This window comes from Gopherus evgoodei, chromosome 2, assembly GCF_007399415.2.
Source record: "Gopherus evgoodei ecotype Sinaloan lineage chromosome 2, rGopEvg1_v1.p, whole genome shotgun sequence".
NCBI classification, from domain to species: Eukaryota; Metazoa; Chordata; order Testudines; family Testudinidae; genus Gopherus; species Gopherus evgoodei.
In genome coordinates this window covers 54,326,710-54,348,039 of record NC_044323.1, presented here as the reverse complement: position 1 = coordinate 54,348,039, position 21,330 = coordinate 54,326,710, and the positions used below count along the sequence as shown (strand labels likewise).

At 44.9% G+C, this 21,330-nt stretch overlaps 1 protein-coding gene across 6 annotated transcripts in view; it reads left to right on the top strand.

Moving 5' to 3' along the window:
• The window catches only part of ETV1 (ETS variant transcription factor 1), a 77,959-nt gene extending 70,404 nt beyond the window's left edge, over positions 1-7,555 (top strand). For all 6 annotated transcript variants that reach the window (XM_030550685.1, XM_030550681.1, XM_030550683.1 and 3 more), the window contains one exon: positions 4,789-7,555. In XM_030550685.1, coding sequence (XP_030406545.1) covers positions 4,789-5,010 — 222 coding nt within the window. In that variant the 3' untranslated portion in view covers positions 5,011-7,555. The remainder of the gene's footprint in view (positions 1-4,788) is intronic.
• Positions 7,556-21,330: the final 13,775 nt, after the last annotated feature.

Below are 21,330 nucleotides of genomic sequence, written 5' to 3'. Positions count from 1 at the left end.
TGCAGAGGAAGGCGAAAAACCTTCAGGGACTCTGCCAATCTGCCGCGGAGGAAAATTGCTTCCCAACCCCAAATATGGCAATCAGCTAAACCCTGAGCATGTGGGCAAGACTCACCAATCAGCACTCAGAAAAGAATTCTCTGCAGTAACTCAGATCCCATCCCATCCAACATCCCATCACCAACCACTGGGCATACTTATCTGCTGATAATCAAAGATCAGTTGCCAAAATTAGGTTATCCCATCATACCATCCCTTCCATAAACTTATCAAGCTTAATCTTAAAGCCAGATATGTCTTTTGCCCCCACTACTCCCCTTGGAAGGCTGTTCCAGAACTTCACTCCTCTAATGGTTAGAAAGCTTCGTCTAATTTCAAGTCTAAACTTCCTAGTGTCCAGTTTATACCCATTTGTTCTTGTATCTACATTGGTACTAAGTTTAAATAATTCCTCTCCCTCCCTAATATTAATCCCTCTGATATATTTATAAAGAGCAATCATATCCCCCCTCAGCCTTCTTTTGGCTAGACTAAACAAGCCAAGCTCTTTGAGTCTCCTTTCATATGACAGGTTTTCCATTCCTCGGATCATCCTAGTAGCCCGTCTCTGAACCTGTTCCAGTTTGAATTCATCCTTCTTAAACATGGGAGACCAGAACTGCACATAGTATTCCAGGTGGAGTCTCACCAGCGCCTTTTATAACGGTACTAACACCTCCTTATCTTTGCTGGAAATACCTTGCCTAATGCATCCTAAAACCGCATTAGCTTTTTTAACAGTCATATCACATTGGCGGCTCATAGTCATCCTGTGATCTACCAATACCCCAAGGTCCTTCTCCTCCTCTGTTGCTTCCAACTGATGCGTCCCCAATGTATATCTAAAGTTCTTATTATTAATCCCTAAGTGCATGACCTTGCACTTTTCACTATTAAATTTCATCCTATTACTATTACTCCAGTTTACAGGGTCGTCCAGATCTTCCTGTATGATATCCCGGTCCTTCTCTGTGTTAGCAATACCCCCCAGCTTCGTGTCATCCGCGAACTCTATTAGCACATTCCCGCTTTTTGTGCCAAGGTCGGTAATAAAAAGGTTAAATAAGATTGGTCCCAAAACTGATCCTTGAGGAACTCCACTAGTAACCTCCTTCCAGCCTGACAGTTCACCCTTCAGTATGACCCGTTGTAGTCTCCCCTTTAACCAGTTCCTTTTCCACCTTTCAATTTTCATATTGATCCCCATCTTTTCCAATTTGACTAATAATTCCGCATGTGGAACCGTGTCAAATGCCTTACTAAAATCGAGGTAAATTAGGTCTACCGCATTTTCTTTGTCTAAATAGTCTGTCACCTTCTCAAAGAAGGAGATCAGGTTGGTTTGGCACGATCTACCTTTAGTAAAACCATGTTGTAATTTGTCCCAATTACCATTGACCTCAATGTCCTTAACTACTTTCTCCTTCAAATTTTTTTCCAAGACCTTACATACTACAGATGTCAAACTAACAGGCCTATAGTTACTCCGATCACTTTTTCTCCCTTTCTTAAAGATAGGAACTACGTTAGCAATTCTCCAGTCGTACGGTACAACCCCTGAGTTTACCGATTCATTAAAAATTCTTGCTAACAGGCTTGCAATTTCATGCACCAGTTCCTTTAATATTCTCGGATGAAGATTGTCTGGGCCCTCCGATTTTGTCCCATTAAGCTGTTGAAGTATGGCTTCTACCTCAGATGTGGTAATATCCACCTCCATGTCCTCATTCCCGTTTGTCATCCTTCCATTATCCCTAAGCTCCTCCTTAGCCTTAGTACTTATTTAGATATTGGGCCATGCCTAGGTTGCCCTTAACCTCCTTTCCATCTTCACTGTTTAGCGGTCCCACTTCTTCTTTCTTTGTTTTCTTCTTATTTATATGGCTATAGAACCTTTTACTATTGGTTTTAATTCCCTTTGCAAGGTTCAACTCTACTTGGCTTTTAGCCTTTCTCACTTTATCCCTACATGTTCTGACCTCACTAAGATAGCTTTCCTTGCTAATCCCACCCTTCTTCCACTCCTTGTAGGCTTTCTGCTTTTTCTTAATCACCTCTCTGAGATGCTTGCTCATCCAGCTTGGTCTACAACTCCTGCCCATGGTTTTTTTCCCCTTTCTTGGGATGCAGGCTTCTGATAGTTTCTGCAGCTGCGACTTAAAGTAATTCCAGACCTCCTCCGCATTTAGATCCACAAGTTCTTCTGTCCAATCCACTTCCCTAACTAATTTCCTTAATTCTTTAAAGTTAGCCCTTTTGAAATAAAAAACCCTAGTCCCAGATCTATTTTTGTTTATCCTTCCATCTAGTTTGAACTGAATTAGCTCATGATCACTCGAACCAAGGTTGTCCCCTACAACCATTTCTTCTATGAGGTCCTCACTACTCACCAAAACCAAATCTAAAATGGCATCCCCTCTTGTTGGTTCTTCAACTACTTGATGAAGGAATCCATCAGCTATCACATCCAGAAAAATCTGAGCCCTATTATTCTTGCTAGCACTTGTCCTCCAGTCTATATCTGGGAAGTTAAAGTCTCCCATGATCACACATTTCCCATTAGTGTTTACTTCCTTAAAAACATTAAAGAGGTCTCTATCCATATCCAAATCAGATCCCGGCGATCTGTAGCACACCCCAAGCACTATCTCAGGGGAGGCTCTAGTAGCTTTCTTTCCCAGTGTGATTTTTGCACAGACAGACTCTGTCTTGTCCCTTCCATCACTTCTTATTTCTTTACAGTTAACCTCTTCATTGATGTACAAAGCTACTCCACCACTTTTGCCTTTATTTCTGTCTTTCCTAAACAGCACATAGCCTTCAATACCTGTACTCCAGTCATGACTACTATTCCACCATGTTTCTGTTATCCCTATAATATCGGGTTTCACTTCCTGCACCAGTAGCTCTAGCTCCTCCATTTTGTTCCCTAGGCTCCTCGCATTAATGTACAGACATCTTAATTTTTGCCGTTTGGCTTCACTCACATTCTTTACCCTGCTAGGCACAGACATTCTACCACCAGCATCACCTGTTAGTCTGTTATCTACAATACCCTTCCTCCTTATGCCAATTCTTCTGTCCACGGCTGTATCCCCCTTACTTTGTTTACTTCCCTCTCAAGGTTAAATTCTGGTGTGGAGATCTGAACATCTCCCAACCATCTCCCCCAAATTTCTAGTTTAAAGCTCTCTTACTCAGGTCGGCGAGCCTCCATCCTAGAAGTCTATTTCCCTCCTTACTCAGGTGAAGTCCATCCCGAGAGAACAATCTTCTGTCCGTAAATGCTTCCCAATGGCCTTACATCCCAAAGCCCTCCTTATAGCACCACTGCCCAAGCCATCTGTTGATCGCCATAATCTTGTCACACCTTTGTCGCCCTTCTCTAGGAACCGGCAGAATCCCAGTGAAGATCACCTGAGCCTCGATTTCCTTAAGCGTCTTCCCCAGTCTGGCATAGTCTCCCTTGATACATTCCAGAGAGTATCTAGCCATATCATTCATTCCCACATGAAGGACAATCAATGGATTCTTCCCCGCTCCCGCTAGTATCCTTTTCAGCCTCAGGTCCACATCCTGTATCTTAGCACCCGGCAGACAGCACACCCTTCTGTTCTCCCGATCAGCTCTAGTTACAGGCCTGTCTATTCTTCTCAGTAAAGGATGGATGCTTGTTTGTTCCAGGGTAAAAACGTTTGTTATTTACCCTGGGGATCACCCCAGATAATCAACTAACTTGAGGTAAAACCAGGAAAGATAGGCCCTAAATTGTAGTGGGTTCTTGCAGACTTAAGATAGTGTTCTGTTTTCCATGCTCAATATGCATCTCTGTTAAATTAAAACCGTTTGTTCCAAACTAAGGAAAGATGGATGTAATGAGGATTGTGTTCCCGTTCACTTTCCAAAACAACATTACATTTTTAAAAGGAAATATATATTTTAAATTCTAAAGGAATTTTTAAATAGTGCTCTGTAAACTTGATAGGGATTGAGGTAAGCCCACTTTTCAGGTAAGATGTTAAATCTAGCACATTTTTGCCCATATTTGGTTGATATGCAGATAGAAGTCAGAGGACCCCCAATGCCTTTTGGAAAAGAGTAAGGGATAACCCAAGTGTCCTGGGCCTATAGGCTTTCACTCAGTAAACAAATCCAAATGTCTTAGCCTTTGCAGGAACTACTGCTTAATACATGAAGGCATCCTTGTTTGCATGCAGTACATGCACTACCAACATGTTCTGTGTATATTTGAGATAACTTGAGTATGACTTGATTTGCATCAAACTAAATTCAGTTCTGTTCTATCATGGATTATCTATATTTTAGTTGACACAACATGGTGTATAACTTTGTGGTTTTATCATACTACTGTGGTAAAAAGCTGTTTACTTTCCCCAGAAAAAACAACATTGTTGGCCATTGTTTAAGTACAGAAAGTGATCACAAGTGATAAGCTTTAGAAATAGAATCTTTTAATTCATTCCCCACCCCCACCCCCAAAGGAAATCAGGGTTGTGCTGTGCCCTAAAGCCCAAAGTGTTTTATGTAGTCTGCTTTTGCACAACTCTCACTAACCGCAATGGGACCAGGATTTCACTCCTAATGTTGGTGCCCGAGAACTCCCATGGCACTTTATTTCATTGTCTAGTGAAAGCAGATTCCTCAGAAATCTGTAACTACAACTTGTTAAAGTGCTAAAACTTACACTATTCTTTTTTCTTTTCTTCTCCTTTTTAACCTTGTGTTAAGGTTGCCGGAGAGAGATATGTCTACAAGTTTGTTTGTGATCCCGAAGCGCTTTTCTCCATGGCCTTTCCAGACAACCAACGCCCCTTACTGAAGACAGACATGGAGCGGCACATCAACGAGGAGGATACCGTGCCATTGTCCCACTTTGACGAGAGCATGGTCTACATGCAGGAGGGCGGCTGCTGTAACACCCATCCCTATAACGAAGGCTATGTGTATTAATAGCAGTGACAGAAAAGGGGGCATCCTCCCCTGTGCTTGTCCTCTATCACAAGATCCAGAGGAGAGCAGAGTTTGTTTTTTAAATAGTACACTAAAGGGGGCTTTTCCTGTTGCATTACTCCTATGTTCTGCCATGGACAGCGCACTTTATTTGAAAGGAGAGGGTTGGAATCAAATCATTTATTCTGTGCAACGGGAGGAAAAGGGTGGGTTTACTTTTTACTTAAGTTTGGGAAGGGAACATACAGGTTTTAAGTACAATGAAGCTATTTCGTCTGTTTTGTTTCATATCGGCATAAGATATTGTACATTTTCTCTGGGTATCCATAGTACAGTTAATTCTTATTGTGTAAATTAACTGTTTGGATATAATTATCAGAGTACCATGCCTTGGGCATTTGTCTCTGGTCATTCCTAATTGTCTTTCTGCAGTTATAAAGAGGATCAAAGCATAAATTGCAGGATTTAATGTAGAAGCTAGACATGATAGACTGTCCACCTTTCATGTACATATTTGAACATCTTTTTGTCATTCTGTTTGCATTTTATATTTTTGTTTTCCCTGCCTTACAGAAGATGCCCATTTACTTGGATGTTAGGCAGAGCATGCAGCAGTGCTGGTGTCCACGGAGCACAATTCCTTCCTTCAGACTGCAAGTTGCAGACTTGTAGCATAGCATGTTGATCTAGTGCCACTTTGCTATGCAAATACAGTCCATCCTATTGTTTTTGACCTTTCAAAGTCCAGTTGAGAGTAGTAATTACATATGGCGGGCTTTTCTCATTATCGTGTCAGCGTTAAATGCAGGGTCATGATCAGGGGAAAAACATTTTCTTTCCTTCCATTTCCTTTGCAACATAAATAAGTTATTTAATCAATAGGAATTAACTGTACTAAGTCACATATCTAATTATGCTGTTTAGACACAGCTAGCTCTCCTTGAGAAAAATATCCAATACACTAAATAGGTACTTTAGTAATTTTTAGACACGGTACCCATTAATATGCATTTAAACCTTTTACTGCTGTGTTATGTTGATAACATATATAAATACTAGATAACGCTAATGCTTCTGCTGCTGTCTTTTTCTGTAATATTCTCTTTGATGCTGAATTTACTATGACCATTTATAAGCAATGCTGTAACGACAGATAGCATTTCAGGACAAAATAGATGACTTGAACCATTTATTGCTTAGAAAATAGCTTACGCCATAGCTGTGCTATAAGCAGCTTTTATGCGCATCGACAAATGAATAGTAAGCTTCAGCTTGCTAAGGAAAGCTCTGCGGAACCTTTTGTAACTTCCGGTGGAACGGAGACTTATGCGAACTGTCAAAGAACACAATGAAGTCGCTGTATGACGTTGTAGTGCTGGCACTGATGTTATCAACCAACTTGTTTTGGACACGAAATGTAAATGTGATCAGAGATGTTTGGAAGACAATTTAAAGTTTTGAGGTTTGTTTTTTGTTTTGTTTTAAATCATTTTATTTTTGAGGGGGTAATCTTGAAAAAGCAAGACACATTATTCTTTGTGTAAAACAAAAAGAAAAAAACACGTTTTAAATATTTATGAGCACCTTTTCTGAAATGTAACATTTCCGAGTTTGAAGAGGGTAAAAAAATGGGATTTGAAGAGCCCAGTGAAATTTAAAAAGCTATTACTTCACAGGAGTGCCTCACTTTCCAATTCCATAACAAATCTAGGGGAGAAAGCAAAGATGAACTTATAAACATAAAACAATAATTGTAATTGTAATATATGTGATTTCAAAGACACCCCTTGGTGGTGGCTTAATTTTCCACTCAATGTCAATCAAGAAGCCAGTAAGCTATAAATGATTTTGTATGCAATTCATTCAAAATTAAAAAGCAGTGACTGCTAGAGACCAAAGGTGTAGAAGAACTCTCTGGGCATGCATCTAATTCACCTGAATCCCATAGGGCAACATATTTCATGGGTGTATATATGCCTTAATATGCCATCTTGTTCTGTCAATAATTTATAGGTCTCAGTGGCACTTAAAATTTCAGTGATCAACCCAAAATCAAAGCAAGACCACTGAAGCTGTAGCAGTTTCACCAAGAAGGGGAAAAGTTAGAACTTTGAATATTGTGGCTTCCATTGAAATAAGATTAGAAGGAAACACGTTTTGATTAAAAGTCCTTTGATCTGTTTTGATTCCATTAATGTCATTTGTGGAGCACTTCCTGTCTGGAGCAGGGCATTGGTGGGAGGGAGGTGGGTCTTGAAAAAAAAGAACATTGCATCAAATGTGTAATATTTAAAGAGAATATATATGTCTGTGTGTGTACGTGTGTGTGTGTATATATATATATATACACACACACACACACGGTGTATGGTAGTGACTCACTGAACAAAACAAGCAAGCAGCCCAACATTACATGATCTCCCAGCAAAAGAAGAAAGGCTTTCATTGAACTGATTAACCCTTTGAAATTGTACCTAAAAGGCTTGTTTAAAGTTCTGGTTTTATTCCATTTTTTTTGTTTTGTTTTCAGGTAGATTAATAAATCTGGCAGCTGATTTCTGCAAGGTTCTTGTGTATTTTAATTGGAGAGGAGCTTGTTGCAATGTAGTATAAAGTTCTCCTTTTGGAAGAAAGGAACTGACGGGTCTGTTTCGGTGGTTAGCATTACTTCTCACAAAATGTTAAAGCAAAAAAAGGCGATCAGGCAGTGTGTATGTGATTATATCATGAAATTTAACCAATATTTCTGATGCCAAAGCAAATATATTTGTCAGAGGGGTGGGGAAATGCCTGACTGCTCTGGGGTCAAGTCCATCCTTAAAGAACAGTTGCAGCTAGTAAAGTGCATTTTTTTTGCATTTTTTTTGCTTTGTGCTTTTTAATAGCAGACAACACCTCGGTGGCATGTGCAAAAGATGAGCTACTATAGGGAAGACACAGGCAAGTCTTTGACTAGTTAATGGCTCTATGTGTGGACGCTAGCTTCTCATGAAGGATGTTAGGCCAGGTTCTTCATGTAAGTGCAACCATTGCTCCCTCGTCCTACTTAATGCTTTCAGGGAGTATGTTTCCAAACGTGCATGTTTCCAAACGTGTTTGTCCGAAAGGGGATGATAAGTATTCATTACTGCAGCACCTTAAAAATGTATGGTATTAGATGCGCCAAATATTTATTATTTTTATCTTCAAAGTGCTGCACATACCCACCAGTGCTTGCCAGTGCCTCTGAGTTGGGTAGCTAAAAATAATTGTTATTCTCCTGTCTTACTGCATGAGCTGGGGCCATTTCACTTCCCTAGTAAATGGGATCCCCATTCCTTGCTGTGGAAAGAAAAAATTGGTAACAACTTGTTACAGGAAATTCCTGTAATAAGCCTCCAAGGTACGCTCCCATGGAGCCCCCCCTGTGTTCAGATGACCACAGTGGAGTTGCCAAAGAGGGCATACGTAGGCTGGAAGGGGCAGGTGTCCACCTCAGACCAATGCTGTACATCTATTCTCAAAAAACACTAGCTCATCTCCTACTTTGAGAACTCAGTTTATACTAATGCTGTTACAGGGCAGTATTATCTTCTGTTACTCAGCCCTGTTGGGGGGAATCAGAAACATGTAGTCAACACTATTGATAGCAGAGGAATGGAGCCTGCCATAGTGCTAGGAGGAAGCTAACGGAGAGATATAACGATGGTGCTTGAGAGCATCTGGGCTTGCATTTGCTTCTCCTGGTGAGTCTCAGTCACTGCTTCTTTGCTTTACTTGCTAGTTCCATAGGCCATGCCCTTTGAGACCACAGTCAGACTTGCCTTACACTGAGGAGAAGGTGGCAGAACAGCATGATGCCTGGGGCCACAGACATTTCAAAGTCCTCCCCTCTGGACCTAATGAATCTGATTTCTATGCAATCTGCAGTATATGCTATGCCACTGAAAGTGTTACTTGGGGCAAGAATGCTAGAAGCAGAGAGTTGAGGGATTTCTATCATTAATTTTTCTGAACAATGATGCTCCATGTGTCTGTTCAAGTCTTGTTAAGGTAGTTTTTCATTCACCCATGATTTCTCACTGAGTAGTGTGGTCCAGTGTCAGTGCTGTGGCATTTATGGCACTCCATGAAGTTAGCACCTCAGTGGCATGTTGAACATACTGCAAAGAACTGTGCTGTGACTTTTAACCAAAGCCTTCCACTGGGAGTGGCATGTACATAAATTGCCACACCTCTGCAGTGGGCTCACCAGAAGTCACTGCTCTCTCAAAGCTCCCCTCTGTCCCAGAGGGAGCACACCCACTTCAGAAATTGCAACATTCGCTCCACTGTAGGGCCAACCAAGACCCAAGGCTGGCGGGGAGGTGAGGTGGGGGCCATCACTCGGGGCCATCACTTGCGCCTGCTCCCATGGGGGTGAATTGTGACCCAGGAGAGCTAGCAGAGAGCAGTCCCTGCACACAGAAGAACCAGAGGGCCTGATCTCAGCCCTGTCCTGGGGTGGTGGGACAAAAGGGGAAACTGTTGTTTCCCTGCCTTCTCTAGCTGGGTGGCAGCTATACTTTGGCCCTTAACAGCTGGAAATGCAGAGTAGAAGGTGCTGGAAAATAGAAGAAAATATAGATGGGAGAATAGATGTGTACATGTGCTTTCCTGGTCTAGTCAAGGATGATGCAGCCAGAGGGTGAGGGGGGGAACATGGATAGAATCATAGGACTGGCAGGACTATAGACCATTCCTGACAGGTGTTTGTCTAACCTGCTCTTAAAAATCACCAGTGATGGAGATTCCACAACCCTGACAGCTAGGAATTTTTCCTAATGTCCAGTTTAAGCCCATTGCTTCTTGTCCTATCCTCAGAGGTTAAGAAGGACATTTTTTCTCCCTCTTCCCTGTGACAACCTTTCATGTATTATCATGTCCCCTCTCAGCCTTCTCTTTTCCAGACTAAACAAACCCAGTTTTTTCAGTCTTCCCTCGGAGGTCATGTTTTTGAGACCTTTAATCATTTTTGTTGCTCTTCTCTGGACTCTCTCCAATTTGTCCACATCTTTCCTGAAATGTGGCTCCCAGAACTGGACACAATACTCCAGTTGAAGCCTAATCAGCGTGGCATAGATCGGAAGAATTACGTTTCATATCTTGCTTACAACACTCCTGCTAATACATCCCAAAATGATGTTCAGTTTTTTTTTTCCAATAGTGTTACACTGTTGACTCATGTTTAGTTTGTGGTCCACTATGATCTCCAGATCCCTTTCCACAGTACTCCTTCCTAGGCAGTCATTTCCCATTTCTATGTGTGCAATTGATTGTTCCTTCCTAAATGGAGAGAATCAGTGGAAGGGCTTGCAAGCAATAGGCTCCTGGAACCTGCAATGGACTTCTGGCACCAATGGACTTAGGGAATGAGAGAGAATGAGAATGAGAGAGAATCACAAAAAGCAGGAAAATGCAGAACGGGACAGTGACAGTAGCAGTAAAACCATGAGACACATTAGGGGACCTGGAAGATGGTGGTGTTTTAGATAAGGACGTAAAGGACTTAAATAAGTGCTGAAGTAGTAAACCAAGATAAGAGTGCTCCCGTCTCCCCCCCTCCCCACCCCAGGAGATAATTCGAAGCAGTGTGCTTGGTAGTTAGTGGGCCAAACTTCTTGTGATGTACACTAGGGATGATGACTCTGGCCCAGTAACTTTATCCCTGAAGCCAGAAAGATCAGAACTGACTTTGGTGTGACTGTTGATAATGTAGTTACCTCCCTGCACAGTGGTTGGTAGCTGTTAAAAGAGCAAATGAGAGTTTGCAATATGCCTAGACTTACAGGATGTAAATGCAGAGAAATTATTCACAAAGTATAAAAAAAGTCAGCAAAGACAATGGGCCAGATGCTGTAAATCAGCTTAGTACTACTGAAGTCAACAGAGCCACTGGCTGAGGTTCTGGCCCTATTTTTGGCCTGTGATATGCAGTTCTGGTCAGTATATTCAGTCTGGGCTTTGAAACCTGGTATGGGGGGTGAGGGGGTGGGGAGGTCTCCAGCCTGTGCCAGGACAGCTACACTGTTATTTTTAGCCTTGCAGCAGGAGCCTGAGTCAATTGACCTGGGTTCTGAGACTCTCTGCTGCAGGTCTTTTTCTCCTGCTGTGTAGGCATACCCAGAGAGACCGCCACTCCATAATGGACAGTGGCCCAGTGGTTAGGGTGCTCAGATAGGCACCTAAGTCCCACAGCCTAACTGACACTTTGGGTGTAACTGACATCCTCATAACACCCACTCAGCTGCAACCCAACCCTGTAGGCACCTAAGGGTTTGCAGATGAATAGGTACAAAGCTGCCCGAGTCCCTTTGTAGATCTGGCCCTAAGGGAGTTGCCCAAGAATCCTACAGGCACCCTGGGGTAGAACAGGTACTTGAACCCACATGCACCCCCAGCTCCCTAACCAATGGCCCAGCAGCATTCCTTTCTCTCGCTGCATAGAGTATTAAGGATCTAGCCCAAACGTTTTAAGCCGATGCTAAAATAAAAAGTTTGTTGCTTTCTCTTGAGTGGGTGCTGGGGTATGGAATAAATTGCCAGTAACAATAACAGACTCGATGGGCTCAAGCATGAAGTCCTTGCTCAAACAAACCTCTCATTGCAGTCAGTGGGAGGGTTACAGACAGCTGAGTATAGCAGTCAGCGTTGGGGTCCAAATGCCAGAGGTAGTGCAGAACAACTCCAAGAGTTGAAATGAAGCCATAGAACCAGATGCTGCATTACAGCAAAGAATGGCGTTAAGAATCTCATTTGCTACCTGTGGACTGAGTCCTGTTCACACTATTTTTGTACAGTGCTTATTCAGACAAACTTACTTACTCAGGGCTAGATTGTCACCCTTCCTCCACCATGCCAGGCTAGAGCAGCCAGCTTAGTTGCACAGGGACTAATCCCCCCATCTCCTGCTCAGATCCCCATGCTGGCTGCAAGCGGGGGGAGTGCAGGGCTGCTCACCCCAGGCTGCCCACTGGGAGCTGGTAGGCAGGGAGGGGTTGGAGAGAGGGAGGAGTCTTGCCCCCTCCACTTTTCACTCATGGGCCAGAGTAGCTACCTATACACACAGGAGGAAGTAAGCTTCTCCAGGGTAAGGGAAACTTACTGCCATCCTGCAGGCAACAGGATAGGTTGTTTTTCAGGTGCACAAGTCCTTTACAAGGATGGATTCTAAGGGCTTGGCTACACAAATATGTAGTGTGCAGCAAGCTGGAATACAAAGCCCCCCCCCCCCCCCGCATTAGTTTATTGCGCACTGTGTCCATGTGAGCCCTTCTGCCGTGTACTAAAAGTTCCCTACTTCCATTTCAAAGCAGGGTAGAGCAAATCTCATGGAACTTTTAGTGCATGGCAGCAAGGTCCACACAGACAGTTGGCGGCAGGCTTGCCACACACAAAGTGTTTGTGTAGACAAGCCCTAAGATTATAATTCAGCCTTCAGTAAGTGACACAATCACTGGCCCATTATTTATTTAGCTCAGGCAGCTAACATAAATGATGGGGAAGATGGTTTCTTGGATCATAGGATCTTCTCCTGGACCTCTAATTATAGGTTGGGGGCGGGAGTAGGGGGAGCTGGGACTATAAAAGACTGAAGAAGAGAGTACATGAGTGAAGTGCAGGAAAAAAAAGGATCAGGTGGCACAAGTCAGAGGGGGGAGCACGACGGGATTTCAGCTTTACCTTTTTGTTTGTTTTTTTAAAAGTGAAAGTTTCCACAGGAAAGACTTGCAAACTAGAATCTGTTTTGTTACTGAATCCCCCTTATATCAAACACTGTCCTTACAAAGGTCTATTGTAAGCTGGCGCGTGATTGCTGACATTGGGTTTTTTAAATTTATTTTTAAGGGGAAATGAAACTGACACATTTGTGTACTGGGGGAAATGCATGACTTTTGCACAAAAAAATCAAGAGCCATATGTGAGTAATATAGCCATCCTGAACTAACACCTTATAACAACACACACAAATTTAGTGGCAGGTGCAGTTGCAGCAGGACATGCCCCATCCATCCAAAAATGCAGAAGCAGAAAAATAAAAAGCTACGGGGAAAAACTTTGGCATGGCTTTCCACATTCATATAGTATACAACACGTATCCCAGCTTCAAACTTGTGCTCTACAGCAAACCCTTTTATATCAATTATCTCTACACATCAGGAGATCTGACTGGCACAAGTCCATGGATCTGGGAAGTTCTGCCCTAATACTCTTGAGCTCACTCCTAAGATTTTGCTTTAGAATGTAAGGGTGTGTATGCCGACCTATTGGACTTTCTGTTCCTCGGCCCTCCCAGGCAGGAGGCAGCATATCACTCAGCCTTCAAACATCTTGGCTAACCTCAAGGATTGAACCAATGACATCCAGAGCTAAAAGGCATGAGCAATTACAGCTTGCTGACACATGATCTGTGGATGGGGTACAGAGGGATGTCTAACGCATGCTGACCAGTGGGTTATACAAGCCAAATGGCTGAAATGTGAATTTTGGTGAGTCCCACCCTATCACTCAGTGAATCACACTCAGCTCTAGCAGTCCCCTCAGGAAGCTCAGCAGCAGGGTTTGAACACTTTCAAATTCAGATTCCTAGCTAAGGCTCTCACTATTTTAGCTACAGGAGAGAGTGCTAGTCCCTTTGCTGGCTAGCCACTGGAATAGAGCATAACACATTCACAGGGAGCAGTAGAATACTGGCACATAAGAATGGCCATGCTGGGTCAGACCATCTAGCCCAGTATCCTGTCTACTGACAGTGGTCAATGTCAGGTGCCCCAGAGGGAGTGAACCTAATGATCAAGTGATCTCTCTCCTGCCATCCATCTCCAAACAGAGGCCAGGGACACCATTCCTTGCCCATCCTGGCTAATAGCCATTAATGGACTTAAATTCATGTAGGTTATCTAGTTCTCTTTTAAACCCTGTTATAGTCCTAGCCTTCACAACTCCTCAGGCAAGGAGTTCCACAGGTTCACTGTGCGCTGTGTGAAGAACTTCCTTTTATTTGTTTTAAACCTGCTGCCCATTAATTTGATTTCATTTGGTGACCCCCTAGTTCTTATATTATGAGAACAAGTAAATAACTTTTCCTTATTCACTCTCTCCACACCACTCATGATTTTATATACCTCTATCATATCCCCCTTCCTCTTCTTTTCCAAGCTGAAAAGTCCTAGCCTCTTTAATCTCTCCTCATATGGGACTCGTGCTTAAGAAAGAACAGTTACTTATCCTACATTAACTACTGGTCTTCAAGATGCAATAGTCTGTGTGGATCCCACTTGAGCCTCATGTGTGTTTGCCTAGCAATGTCCATTGGGGGTAACACATGGGCCCTGAGCCTCTTCATGCTCTCAAATGAGGGCACAAGCAGCAAGGATGCCACACTCCTCCCTCAGTTCCTTTGCCATTCAAAGCCTGTGTTTGCTGAGGACTCTGAAAGCAGAGATGGTGGGCAAATCACTGAGAACAACATCTCAAAGAACCACAGTCATTGTAGGGTCTCCATTCTTTCTTTTTCAAGTATGTGCCAGTGTGAATCCCACTGTTGATGAGAATGAGGAGTTTCACCTGTAGATTGTGGTCAAATAATAATTGAAACATTTAGCTCCTGAACTTGATATCACACCTACCTTCCATATCAAGGGCACAGTGTTTAACATAGATCAATGGTTTGTTCTGCATTGCTGCCATATGGATCTCACATACTGGAACATTTCTAAAATAGGCTGAAGAGGCTGCCTGCACCCACATGGAGCATGCCTTGCTATCTGGGGAGAGATGGAAGGAGATTACATAAGCCATTTAAGAGATGCTCTGTGATGAGATTCCCACAAAGAGGCAGGGAACTACTTTAACAAGCCCAAGTCTTTTAGGCTAAGGGTACATCCAGACTACCTGTCGGATCGGCAGGTAGTGATCGATTTATCAGGGATCGATATAGCGTGTCTCGTCTAGACATGATATATCAGTCCCGGAACTCCACCAAAGCAAGCGGTGGTAGCGGAGTTGACAGGGGACCTGCGGCCATCGATCTCGCACAATGAGGACAGGAGGTAAGTCAAAATAAGATACATCAGCTTCAGCTATGATATTCCTGTAGCTGAAGTTGTGTATCTTACATCGCCCCCCCCCCCCCCCACACACACACACACACCGAGAGAGAGAGAGATGTTAGGTGCTGGGCTATCCTGGTGTACCTCTCCGAGTCGGTACCGGGCACCACGGTGTTGGTGCACGGCGACTCCTCAGCACCATCTACTAGTCAGCACCGCTCCCTGTCCATGGGGCATGCCAAGAAGGCTAAGAGGAGGCCTTCTCTGCTGTGGCACTGGAGTAAAACTGGGGCAGAGGCTAGCCCCATGTTGGCCACTTCTCAATCCCCATTGGCCTCTAGGCCTCCTACTCAAGTCGAGTGGAGTAGCCCGGCCCATTCAGAGCAGGCTTCTCCTGATGCCCTTCACGCCAGAGGCCCTGCAGGCAGCCTGGGACTTTATGTCCACGCTGGTACCAGGAGCACTGCCAATGTTGGCCCTGCATTCCAGAGGCAAGCCACCGTTGGGATCTCCGCAGTCGCCCCTGACTCGGTACTGGACTCAGTCAAGGGAACATTCCCGAAGCCGTTAACCGCACAGCGACCATTCCATGCGTAGTCCACGTGAGTCACCGTCAACTCCCACCAGGTTGTCTGGCAGGGTTCCATCTGACAGAGGCTCCAGGCACCACCCCACCTCGAGGAGTGAACACCAATAGGACCAAGGCAGGTGATTCCGTAGATCCTCATCTTGGAAGGGCTATCGTAGCTGGTCATGACACGACTGTCAACACCATTCTCATTCGTCATCTTGCTCCAGGACCCCATCCTGGCACTGCTTCTGCAGTCCCCAGCATCAATGGCTGTCGATTTGCCATTGCAGATCTGCTCGCCAGAGCCAATCACCGAGCAGCTGTTACCGACTGTATCAGTCCGCCACGTCGGGGTCGCAGTCTTGAGATCAGCACAGCTCTCAGCACCGCCACTCCTCCTGGTCCAGGGACAGTGGCAGGTCATACATCGGCCCAGCCTCCCTTCATAGCCATCCATCGATGGGTAAGGCGAGCCAGGTCAAACAGCCTGCTCTGCCGGTACCACAGCTCCTGGTGGGGGCTCGCTTGGTGGCCAGGGCCTCAGAATGACTGTCAGCCTCCCTCTTCTGGCCTCCAAGGCAGGCGTTGGTGGGACGTACATTCTTGGTGCCATGCCCAGAGACCGACCAACTGGTGGATCCGCCGGTGCTGGTGGACATGCAAAATACTGCGCCCATCTCCTCACCCTCCCCTCAGTGGTTTGAGCACTGGCCTCCTAAACCCAGGGATGTGAGTTCAATTCTTGAGGGGACAATTTAGGGATCTGGGGGGGAAAAAAACTATCAGGGACAGTACTTGGTCCTGCTAGTGAAGGCGGGGCACTGGACTTGAGGACCTTTAAGGTTCCTTCCAGTTCTATGAGATAGGTATATCTCCATACATTATATTATTTATTATAAAAGGTCTGTCAGTAAGAAATATTTCAATTAATAGACAACTATCAGGATCTGTGTGCCCTCACCCCATCCTATCAGACTTTGGCTATTACTCTAGGAATGAGGGGAGAGGAATATAGAAAGCCTGGCGACAACTGCAGCAAGTAAGGCGTCTGATAAGGACTTGGCTCATGCCACCTCTGGGGCAGTAACTCACACAGTTGGTGCCATCCTCTGTGGCAAATAGAGGCAAAATTTTGGTTCAGCGATGGCTTTCAGTAGTGACCACCTGTGGCTCATAGAATCATAGACTCATAGGTCAGAAGGGACCAATATGATCATCTAGTCTGACCTCCTGCACAAGGCAGGCCACAGAACTCCACCCATCCACTTTTATACAACCCCTAATCCAGGACTGAGTTAGTGAAATCCTCAAAACTGGTTTGAAGACCTCAAACTGCAGAGAATCCACCAGCAAGCGACCCATGCCCCACGCTGCAGAGGAAGGCGAAAAACCTCCAGGGCCCCTGCCAATCCGCCCTGGAGGAAAATTCCTTCCCGACCCCAAATAAGGCGATCAGCTAAACCCTGAGCATGTGGGCAAGACTCACCAGCCAGCACCCAAGAAGGCTAGTTATTGCATGGATGCCTAAGAAGTCTGTGAGGTTGCTATTCACAGCTGGAAGGTTCCGCAGTCCGATACCTTCCTGGCAGACAGGGGAATGACCCAATTTGGCCTCATTTGTTTATATGATGCATTGTGGCGGTGTTGTCCATTGGTATCTGCACTTGGGCGCTCCACAGAATAGGGAGATGGCCCTGATCTCCAGGACATTCAGGGTATATCTACACTGCAAAGAAAACCCTGCAGCCCTGAGTATGAGAGCCAGTGGTGCAAGTAGAAATAATTTCTTGCCTGTACTGTATGCATGGGAGGGACACAAGGGGGGAAACACATGACCAGCCCATGTGACCCTCCATCTGACTCCTCCCCATCCCACTCTCAGACCAGGGCCCCCACGCTTTCCCCACCCCCTCCAAGACCTCCATTACCTGTCTAAAATGTTACACAGATGTAGTTGTAAAATGATGCTTTGGGCCCCTGGTGCCACCTGTACTTCCAGGTGTCATTGAGGATCCAGCAGCACCCCAAATTGAACACTTCTTAAATTAAAGAAGGATAGGAAGGACAATCACTCCAGTTTCCCTAAACACACTATCAGTGCCTCCCTTATGCCCAAATTATGCTTCTGTCAGCTTATTTTTATCTAAGGATATGTCTTCACTACCAACATGACTGAGTTCATTTGCAAAGACAGCCAGCAGCTGGTCCCTAGTTTCTGCTTGGTAAAGGAAAGTCAATCAGGTACATTCATCAGAAAAATAGTAACAGAAATTCTTTCTGGGTGCCAGTGTCCAAAAGCAGCATATTCCATCCAACAAAGCCTTTGTTTAAGTTTGTTAGCATATGTATTGTGCTGTTAAATCCATATAAAGAATGAATGCCCTCCCTAGCCATGGTCTGCTCCTTTAAGGAGCAGAGTGCAGCTCCACCTCTTCCCCTCCCTACAAGGGTAGGGGCTAGCATCCCCAAGTCTTTCCGGTACCCTGTACCCACTAAAAATCTCTTGCCGGTACTGTGGTGTACCACCTTACTTGCACTCCTGATCAGAGCTCAGATCAATTGACTTGGGCTTGGGCTGGAGGGCTAAAAATAGCGGTACAGAGGCTCGGGCTCAGGCTGGAGACCAGGCTCTGAACCATGGCAAGGGGATAGAGTCTTAGAGCCCAGGCTCCAGTTCAAGTGGGAACATCTACAATGATATTTTTAGATCTGCAGCCAGAGCCCCATGAGCCCAAGTCAGTTGACCCAGGCTCTAGGGTTTGGTGCTGCAGGATTTTATTTGCAGCGTAGACATTCCCTCGTATGCAGTGTCAAATTGTCCTTGGCCCAGGTCTCCTGTATTGTCAGATGGTTTAAGTGGGCACCCCAACCAAGGCAGCTGTGATGAGTGTCACCATCAGGATGTGGGCAAAGTCGGGAACTCCCTTTCATACATTCTCTAGGGCCAACCAACAAATGGGGTCTCATAGGACTTTGAGCAGGACTGGGCCTTTCTTGTTCATGTGATGTTTGGATGGGGTGTACACTTATTGCTGCCATAATTATGGGGAAGGGCCATACATGAAGTCTGGCAAGCAGCATGCTAACAAGTGACCTAATAGTCCCAGACACATATTTACTGTTCTTTCCATGTTGTTTGTTTGCAATGTCATGAGTGAATTATACAGCTCCTCCTAATCAATTGAACTTTTAGATCACACACAACCCCGTGCCAGCATACATTTTGTATGTCCCAGGAAAAACTATTTTCAGACTGTTTGAGAGTTTAAAATAAGGGCATTCGAGAAATTTCTGGTATGTCTCTGCCTGTAATGACAAGTGCCTGAGGGTGTGCCAAGAGCACAGGGGACTGCACTAGGTGTCCTCTTGAGGTCCCTTCCAGTCCTATAATTCTATGTCTACACTGGAGCTAGACGCGTAATTTGCAGCTTGGGTAGACATACATGTCTAGCTCTGTGCGAGCTACTGTGCTAAAAATAGCAATGCTATTGGGGTGGTAAGGACTGGTTAGCCAATCCAAGTACATCCCCCTCTGAAATCATAGGGATGTACTTGGGGTTGCTAACTCATCTTGCGTACATAACACTGCAAACACATTTTTATTTTTAGCGTACTAGCTTCATCAGAGCTTGTGCAAATACGTCTGCTTGAGCTGGAATTTACACTTCCAAGCCCCTGTGTATACATACCCTTAGTTAGCAAGGGTGAGAGTTTAAGTTGTGCCTCTAAAAGGGCAATGCACAACATTTGAAGTCTGGGTTCCATCAGAGTCCCTCTGTCATCAGAGCAAGAGACGCCTCTGCTCTCCAAACCCAGTCTTCTCCTGACTTGCTTTTCTATACCTTAAAAGTGTAAGCACTCTGAAGTCTGTAATCTGGGAACATTCCAGGACTAAAATCTACCTCCCCTTCCTAATGATATCAGACTTGTGCTTCTAGCTCTACAGGGCTGTGAAATATTAGCCCCAAAGATATGACATTTCTTCTTCGAGTGCTTGCACATGTCCGTTCCATTGTAGGTGTGTGTGCACCTGGAGCACAGTTGCTGGAAATTTTTCCCTCCATGGTATCCATCAAGGTGGCTCTGGTGCTCTCTAGTGCCATGTGGACATAGTGCTGGCATATAGGCCTCAGCCAACCCTGTGCCCCCTCAATTCCTTCTTACCGCCTATGTCAGTCATTGGAACTGCTCTCCTTGCGGTGGCAAGCTGTTCTCAGTGGACTTTTTTTTTTTTTGAACTTTCATATACTTTTAGTGTAAATAATTAGTTAGTATAGTTGACACCTCTTGTTGAGTGGTGGTGTTTCATTCACTGCCAAGGCATGCCCTGGTCACTAGGCTTCAAGCCTTGCGCCTCCTGCAACAAGGCTATGCCCTTGAGTAAGCTGCGCTCTAACTGCCTCAAGTGCTCGGACAAGGTTCATGTCAGAAGTGGCTAATGGACGTGACATTCAGACCCTTCTCTGAGCCAAGCCAGTTGGACTTAGCACTGAGTATATTCGTGCAGAGTGCTCCTCCTACCATGCAGGAATCTCAGCAACATTCACCAACCCCGGTGCTGAGAAAGAAACACAAGAAACAGCAGGCTGAGAGGGGCTGTTCCCTAAGTCAGGAGAAGATTGGGCATGGAGAGCAGAGTGCAGTGCGATCTAGATTAGGCCACATCTCTGCCTCAGCTCTGCAAACAGCACTGTTGACTATGAGCTTTTTACAGGATCCATTTAGTCTGGTCCCTGATGATCCATAAGTACCAGAAGGTCAATGTGGTGCCAACATTGTAGCTATGCCATCCACCTCGGAGGCATTTGATGCAACCAGAGATCTACTGGTGCTCCTGGTTCTGCTGTCACCAGCAGTACAAGAGGTGGTGATACCAGTGGATGAAAAGAAAGAGATGTGGCCTCTAGCTGCTGTCCAGTTAGGGGCCCAATGGTGCTCTCTAGAGGGAAGCCATCTTTGCTGGCCCTGGGGCAAGCTTCCCTGCTCTGGCACTGGTCTCCATCACTGATGGAAACTGTACCCCATGATCCCCAAAGGAAGACTTGTCATCTGAGTCAGATGCTGGATCTTATGCATCATGCCCAAGAAGCCACTCTTGTAATCTTACTCATCCAGATACCTCAGAGTGCTTGGCACAGTGGTCACTGGACTATGCTGGTGCAGTTGCCTTTTTGGAACCTGTGAGTATTTACCCCATAGCCAGGGACCCATTCAAGGTGCTCCTTCTTGGTGCCGTTCCCTGTCGGAGGAAAGGACCAGCAGCCGAATTGCCGCCCAAGACTGGAGCGGTGGCAGTAGAGCTGATCGTGACCTTTTCTTTTTTTTTTTTTGCTGCTTGGGGCGGCAAAAACCCTGGAGCCGGCCCTGACACACACACTCTCTCTCTCTCTCTCTCTCTCACACACACACACACACACACACACACACACACACACACACGGGAAGTGTTGTCCATGTGATAAATCACAGAACTGTGTGATACACACTCCCAGATGTAATAGCAAATTTATATAAACACGTGCATTATACATTGCCACACATACATAAAAGTGCTTCTATTAATGTATGTAACTAATAATTTCAGTCATGTAATTTCACAGGGTTGTAAGGTACAACTTCATCTGTTCAAAATAAGACATTTATTAAGGTCAGACAAAAAGAGACAAAAAGACAAAATGA